This window comes from Oncorhynchus mykiss, chromosome 28 (genome assembly GCF_057628025.1).
Source record: "Oncorhynchus mykiss isolate SJ-2025 chromosome 28, ASM5762802v1, whole genome shotgun sequence".
Taxonomy (NCBI): Eukaryota; Metazoa; Chordata; class Actinopteri; order Salmoniformes; family Salmonidae; genus Oncorhynchus; species Oncorhynchus mykiss.
In genome coordinates this window covers 37,569,881-37,578,273 of record NC_143049.1, presented here as the reverse complement: position 1 = coordinate 37,578,273, position 8,393 = coordinate 37,569,881, and the positions used below count along the sequence as shown (strand labels likewise).

The 8,393-nt window shown below is 41.0% G+C and overlaps 1 protein-coding gene across 1 annotated transcript; it reads right to left on the bottom strand.

Moving 5' to 3' along the window:
• Nucleotides 1-874: 874 nt before the first annotated feature.
• LOC110509114 (PX domain-containing protein 1) lies at nucleotides 875-8,393 on the bottom strand. The gene is made up of 5 exons (XM_021590082.3): nucleotides 6,590-8,393; nucleotides 6,083-6,183; nucleotides 5,209-5,326; nucleotides 2,987-3,110; nucleotides 875-1,845 (listed from the first exon to the last, which is right to left on the bottom strand). The coding sequence occupies exons 1-5, from the start codon at nucleotides 6,837-6,839 to the stop codon at nucleotides 1,701-1,703; spliced, it is 738 nt and encodes a 245-aa protein (XP_021445757.2). The 5' UTR covers nucleotides 6,840-8,393; the 3' UTR covers nucleotides 875-1,700.

Here is an 8,393-nt window from a genome sequence, read left to right as displayed (position 1 = left end):
TTAGGTAAATAACTGGATTGGACTAGGTTAAGAACTGGATTGGACTTGCTGGTGTAAAGAACTGGATTGGATTTAGTAAAGAACTGGATTGGACTAGGTAAAGAACTGGATTGGACTAGGTAAAGAACTGGATTGGACTAGCTGGTGTAAAGAACTGGATTGGACTAGCTGGTGTAAAGAACTGGATTGGACTTAGTAAAGAACTGGATTGGACTTAGTAAAGAACTGGATTGGACTTAGTAAAGAACTGGATTGGACTAGATCTAGTATAGGCTTCACTATGTTCTTTTGACCAGTTTGTTACAGATCAAAACAAGACCACCAGATCAATGCAGATGAAGGAGAGGAGACGAGGAGAGAAAGCCACTATCGAGATGCACCCAAAGAACTGCACCATATCTGGAATGTGCTTTTATCCTTATTGGCCAGTTGGCGGCAGTGTTGTGCAGCTTACATTCTAGACTGGGGAACCCATTCCAATGTGGGCCCCACTCAGGCATGAGATACACAATTTACTTACTCTCATTTATGTACCCTTTTCTCCCTGTGCATTATGGCGTCAGATTTAATCCTACGGCAATGTGGGCTCCAACAAGATATGCGATAGGGGTACAGAGCCATGGAAATGTGGTGGGGTCTGGTCTGGTGGTAGTGCTGCCGCCCGCAGACCACCACATTGCCCCACCACTCCCTTCCTGTGCTATATCCCTCTGATCTCCCCATCCCCAACCAGTATTTATCAACAAAACTTTAACATAGCAGATTCCAGGATGTGAAACCCTAGAATAAGTTGAGCGAACCTTTTTCCTGCATGTTGGGAAAACACATCTAGTGATTTAACCTGGAAAAGAATGACACCAGTTCTCACTGCAATGCAATATATTTAGTATTAATTTATTTTATATTTAACATTTATTTAACTAGGCAAGTCAGTTAATATCTTGTTAAGAGTTAGTATATTGGTGAGTTAGTATATTGGTTAATACGTTTGGAGAACGAGTATTTTTACTCTACCATCATCGTGGCACAAATGTGAAACCATTTGAATCTAGCAGCAGCAGTCTGTAACCTACATCCTTTAGACCAGACCAGGTGAGTCTAGCAGCAACAGTCTGTAACCAGGGGTTGGGTAGGTTACTTTCTAAATGTAATCTGTTACAAGTTACACAACATGGCCAAAAGTACTGTACCTGTTCAAAATTGTTATCAGTAACGTACCCTTTGGATTACCCAAACTCATTAACGTAATCTGAATGATTTCAGTTACTTTCCTCTTAAGAGGCATTAGAAGACAACAAAAAAAAGGATTTGTCAAACACATTGGTGAGTCGTCATAGTGGTCTTGTGGTCAAAACTCACTCAAGTGGAACAAACTTAAACTTGAGCCTTTTTTTAATGCTGAATTGAATGTCATTGAGAAAACAGAAAAGGTCTCAATGTATTTTTTGCAAAACATAATTTCTGAATTTAAAAGTACTCTAGTTTTTCCAAAAGTATCTTTAATTCGATTACAATATTTTTGCTGGTAACGTAACTTGTAGCGTTTTTTGGAGAGGTAATGAGATTACACATAACTGACTACTGTAATCTGTTACTCCCCAACCCTGTCTGTAACCTACATCATTTGGACCGGACCACTGAAAGTGTAGGTAAACAAGTGAGAACCATACAGACTCAAACAATATGTCCTCCACTGTCGTTCATTCCAGAATATCAGTCTCGTAGGTCAGTAGTTGGTAGTACGTCAGATTAGGGAAAGACGTTTCTTGGTCTTCGGCACTACCATCCGTTGATGCTGTCTCAACGATGTCCAGGGTCTCCTTAAACCCAGATTGGGTATCGTACCTGAAAAACAATGGGAAGAATCTGAAAATACTCCAAAGACAAGGCATTGGAGAATGTAGTGTAAGAAAGTTGCAGGCATGTTGATGGCTGGTGACTTGTTCTATGTGAGACAAAGAAACAGAAAATATATTTTTTTAAAGACAAAAGGGAAGAATAGACTGAAAAACGATATTACGTTTTTTTTCTCCCCCTTCTTCATTCGTCCACTGTTGATACAGTCCCGAAATGTTTTGCATGTCAGCAGTCAAGTTTTCAAGATATTGGACTTTAAAGAAGCAAAGTGTCACCTGCCATATCATCATGATATTGAAAAATGCAGTGCAATCTGCCTTTAATTAAAGGGGAAGTTTGTTTCTTTCCGACTATGGATGAACCGCCTGACTGTCACGGCTTCAATAAGTAGTGAGTGCAGGAGTCAGGCGCAGAGAGCAGGGTAACATCAAAAGATGTGGATCTTTAATATCGGAAAAAGAAACCACAAGAATAATCAAACACCACAAACAGAAGAACAAGCACAAAAGCCGACGGGCCTACTGGGTTTAAAAAGCCCACAACCAAACCTAAACACAAAACAGGTGCAACAAATCAGACAACTAAATGAAACAGAAAAGGGGTTTGGTAGAAGCTAGTAGGCCGGCGACGACGACCACCGCCCGAAAAGGAAGAGGCACCATCTTCGGTGGGATCCGTGACACTGACAGTGTTAAAGTCATTTCAACAGTTTTTTTTTAGCAATGTCCAGCATCCCAAGACTAGAATATGAAGCAAAACAATGTTAAAGGAAACGGATAGACCCCGCTAATCGGTCTACACATAAGCATGGGGAAAGACATGTGGAGCGAGGGAAAGTGGATGCTTTTCAACCCAAAAAATATGTATTTTCAATGTCTTTTGCTCATAGGGCAACTGTCTAAACGAATTGAGTAAAAAAAAAAAGAACTTTATTTTAAGTGAACTAACTCTTTAAAAATAACATTTTATGTATCATAATTTTCTAAACCACAACCAAGACTGTATGTCATCACAATGGATAGTAGATACAATAAACATGACTGTCCACTAGGGAAAATTTCAGAATGATTTACACACAGTATGAAATAAAATTAGTAAGTTGAATGATGAAAAGAAGATGACAACTCACCCAAAACCTGCAGACTCTGTACATGTGGACACTGACAGGGCTCTGTGTCTATCCTGTGGTGCACTGTAGTCATAGAAAATGGTCTCCGTGTTAGCCAGACAAAATCCATTGCACCTCATGATATCTGTAAAGCAAAAAAAACACAATATGTTTGTTAATATTCTGATAATGTACAATACTGGGTCATGTTCAGTAGGGTACACCGCAGCAAAGCACTTTGCAACTAACAACTAAAATCTTTGTTTGTAGCATTTCCTGTGGCACCTCCTTCATTTTGAAAGGTTCTCTTCTGTTTTGTGCCTACTGAAGAAGACCCAGGTGTTGTCACAGTAATGTTTTTGCGGAGGGGTGCACGAGTCACTCAGACCCGTGTCAAGTCCCCTCGCTCCGAGGATTAGCACATCCAAGTGCTCGGGGGGCTGCTTCTTCATCGGAGGTTCACGCAAACCCCGTTTCCTTCACTCCCTTAAGCATGCTAGCCAATGGCACGGTCTGTTTAGAATAACCAAGCGACTTAATGATACGTATCCTAAATGAGAGAGCTACAAGAATCTCCGAACCTGGCCACCCTGTCTTAGAGTATCCTCCCGTAACCAACGACAGAGTGCACAGGAGCCAAGTTGGGCGCAGGCAGCCCAGGCAGACAAGACATTTTCTCTAATCCCTCTCCGCATCCTGTTCTTCGGGTCCCAGCCGAGGTACCTGTATCCAGGAAAGGGAAGTAGCAATCGGTAATTCCAAGCTTTCTCAAGAATGCTTACACGTCTTTCCAGAGAGTTTGTACGTAGTACGTGGCAATGCGCACACGGACTGGTTTGAGGGAGTGCCACCTGAGCGTGTTCCAAACCAAGACAAACTAGATAATGAATATCTTTCAGAGAAATTAAATTACTGTTTGACCTGGGGGCATGATCTCAACCCCGAACCCGGCTTAGTCATAACCGCTTCAGTTGTTTTCTTAGCCATCTTACACATTGCACCATCAAATTGAAGAATAACTAATTGTTTGTGATTAGGAACAAGTACAACCTTCAGCACACAATGTCCAGGAGGTGAGTACTCTCTACCACTATGGGACAGTTTAGTTTGGCGCAACATAAGAAAGTCTCATTTTCCAGTTGTTTGTTTTCAGAAGCGTATATCATTCACACCTAGGTGAAGAGTGGAATTATTGAAGAATATTAATCTCAGCCTCACACGTATCACCTGGCAAAGGCGGGGCTTCCAGATAGACATAGATTTCATTGGCCTTGTCAGGCTTGTTTGTAGATCTTTCAACTGAAGTTGCGAGAGTGCAACTCCCCATAGTATGTTGCCAATTAAACTACACTGAAGAAAGATATAAAATGCCAAGATGTAAAGTGTCGGTCCCATGTTTTATGAGCTAAAAAAGAAAAAATCCCCTGAAAAGTTCCATATGCAGAAAAAGTGTATTTCTCTCAAATCTTGTGCACAAATTTGTTTACATCCTTGTTAAGTGAGCATTTTTCCTTTGCCAAGATAATCCATCCACCTGACATTTGTAACATATCAAGAAGCTGATTAAACAGCACGATCATTACACCTTGTACTGGGGACAATAAAAGGCCACTTTTAAAATGTACCGTTTTTCACACAACACAATGCCACGTCTCACGTTTTGACGGAGCGTGCAATTGGAATTCTGACTGCAGGAATGACCACCAGAACTGTTGCCAGATGATTTCATGTTCATTTCTCTAACATAAGCTACAGCCAACGTTGTTTTAGAGAATTTACGTCCAACCGGCTTCACAACCGCAGACCACGTGTAACCACGCCAGCTCAGGACCTCCACATCTTCACCAGCGGGATCGTCTGAGGAGGGGTGCTGAGGAGTATTTCTGTCTGTAATAAAGCCTATTGGTGGTTAAAAACTAATTCTGATTGGCTGGGCCTGGCTGCCAATTGGGTGGGCCTATGCCCTCCAAGGCCCACCTATGACTGCAACCTGGCCCAGTCATGTGAAATCCATAGATTGCATTTCTTTTAATTGACTGATTTCCTTTTTTGAACTTTAACTTAGTAAAATCTTTGAAATTGTTGCATGTTGCATTTATATTTTTGCTCAGTGCACTTGATGTTCCTCATTCGTTTGCCCTCCAGAAACTGGAATGTGGACTGTGAAATTAGCTAAACAATAAATCAGACACTTGTTTGCAGTAAAACATGGTCATTAAATAAATTGCTAGATACATTCAGACCTGATATTGTTACTGGACTCTGGTAGTATGGCTCCATGTTGTTGATGTTGTTTTCTCTTATCATCAGGTCCAGCGGAGATTGCTCAAAGAACGTGAGCACTGCTTCTGACCGTGAATACTGTAGACGAAAAGGTTGAAGATGAGAGTGGAACACAACTACCTTTGGGTGAATCTCAAAAGTATTTTCCTCGATTGCTTGTTTCCTCTCTCCTCGTCACCTTCTCTACGGAAAGGAGGAGAGTGTTGGAAGAAAATAACCCAGGAGAAAATCTCCTCCAATGGTCACCTCGCTTTTCTCTGAAGTTTTGAGGAGGCGAGGAGAGAGGATGTAAGGAATCACCCCGACTTCACACCGTCTAGGGGAAACATTTTCAGGGAACACAGCCCAAGTACACCCTTCCAAGGCTCAGAAATAAATGACTTCATAAGCAATATTATTCAACCTCAGAAGGGATAAGTATAAGATACAGCACCACTCAAAATTGTGGACACACCTACTCATTTATTTGTACTATTTTCTACATTGTAGAATAATAGTGAAGACATCAAAACTATGAAATAACACATACGGAATCATGTACTAACCAAAAAAGTGCTAAATAAATCTAAATATATTTGAGATTCTTCAAAGTAGCCACTCCTTTGCCTTGATGACAGCTTTACGCACTCTTGGCATTCTCTCAACCAGCTTCACCTGGAAATGCTTTTCCAACCGTCTTGAAGGAGAGACATTAATTGTCATTTGAGTCCACGCTGTATTATTTAATACCACGTCAACTAGTGGCCTGTTGAAATAGCCAGAGGGTTATTATGAAGAGTCATAACTGTATATCGATATGCATTGCTAGATGTAAATAACTATAGGCCACTCTACCTTCATTGGCAAGGTAACGACCCTCCTGAGGAGTTTTTCCACCTCTTGCAATCGAATCTCAATATCATTGGCCTCTGCAGCGTCTCTTATTCGCACAAGTCCTGGTGGGGAAAAACAAAGACAGGAACTATTTCAATACAAGTCGTATTTTAAAGTATTTCAGAATATAAATAAAGTCAAGTTATTTTAAATACTGTATTTATACTGTAGACTATAGGTTTACAATTTGTATAGGCTTTCAATTATGCCTTTGTAATATGTATTTGCAAGATTTTGTCCATGTAAGAACGACATGTCATCTTGGTGTTTTTATATAAACTAGGTTTGTACACCACATGACAGTATCCATCAATGTAGGCTGTACTTTATTGTGGGCCTGTACATTTTAGGCTTATTTCCACATGAAATGGTCTATTCAACTTTTCATCCACATAGGACATACAATAATGTAGTTCTGATTCTGTGAGTTGTTTATCATGGGTCATGTATTTATAACGGGCTACCTACCATCTAGGAGCGCTGACTGTGTAGGAGTTGCTCTATCCTCTGGGAAAGCATCCATGAGTCTCTTTAGAAGGCTTCCGAGATCGCGGTCCGTTCTGTGCAAATAGAGAACGCTCCTGTCCGATAACTCGGTCCGGACTTCAATGAATTCTTCCTCTCCGCGTTGACTAATTATTCGCTGTGTGCCAACAACCCAACAGTTTTGTACAAACATGTTCATGAGCGAAGATCCCTCAAAAGCAAAAGTTGCCATTTCCACTGCTTAATTCCCAGTCGGTGACAGTCTATAATTGTTAGTTTGACTTCGGGAAGTCTAAATACGTGCAATTTGATTCCTTTCCCCAATCTTCATCATGCATAGCCAAACGGTCGGGAAATGATTTTTTCTCTCTATCGTTTTCAGAAATATAAAGTGCCGTTTCGATTATCCTAAATGGCTTGTATGATGTCCAGTTGGATCAAAATTCCACAAGTACCATACCCGCTGATGGAAGCGACTCCTCTCTCACTGGCAGAAGTGACTTGAAGAAGGTTGCCAGGTTGGAAGTTTAGCTGATTATTTATGCTCCGCTCCCGCACACCACTTGATGCTATGCAGCCGGGGATGCCCAAACCCCGAACCACACTAACGACGCAATATAGCATGACTACAAAACCATCTGCAACAGCAAGTTTTGCAAACCTAGAAAACAATTTATAGCTAAGAAAGCCAGTGATTTCAAATAAATGTTGATGTACTGGCAATTAAATACCTGCCATTTAGTTGATGGTCCATTCAGGATAGTGGATGCTAGCGGAACTGGTGCTGTGTTTATTTTTAACAACAAAGGTGGGATAATCCAATCGGGGGGATTGAGAGGTGGGATTTGCTTCACAGCACGGTGTTTACTATGTCAACTGAGGCACAGGTCTTGTAGGCTAGGGTTAAACAATAACCAAGGAATGTTCAGTGCACAGCACATCCAATCTGGGTTAAACATTTTTTTTATATATTAAACTACAGTGAAGTATAACAAATGTTTATTTAGAATGACAGCCTGGGAACAGTGGGTTAACTGCCTTGGTCAGGGGTAAAAGGACAGATTCTTACCTTGTCAGCTCAGGGATTTGATCTAGCAACATTCTGGTTACTGGCCCAATGCTCTAACCACTAGGCTACCTGCCGAGTCCCACTGAAGTAAAGGACTTGAAATGAATTTTTTTTTTAAAAGTGCTATCTAGGCATATCTGGTGCAATTGCATGTTATTTATGGTCCCTGAAAGATAAACAAAACAACAACAACAAAAAACTACGTGCAATCTATCAAATACTTTGAGCATTTGTCTGCCTAAAGTGCCAGGTGTGCGTTGTTTGCAGGTGCGGATTGGCCATCTGGCAATTCTGGCAAATGCCAGATGGGCTGGACCATTTTTTTGTTGGGTGGGCTGGTCAAAATGGACATACACAAAAATAAAAATGGTACAAAAAAAAAATAAAGAAGTAAAACAATGAAAAAGATGACATGGCCGGTTCATTGATCTGTTATTCTAGTCTATAATGATCCTTAGCTGATCAGTGGGCAACGCCGGCCTGGTTTTCAAGGTCACGCAAACTCACATTCAAAGTCATACGCGGAATCAGCAAAGAGTCCTGCTCTGACTCTCACTCCGTCATCAGTTAGCATCACGCATACAACTTCAACATAGCCTGATATACTGTACATTCAAATAACTTCTCTGAATCTTCCTGTGCTGAATGACAAAGATTTGAATTTCTACATGAATCCACACAGACAGACAACCATTCCCCGTGCTGTGCTGTTGCTGC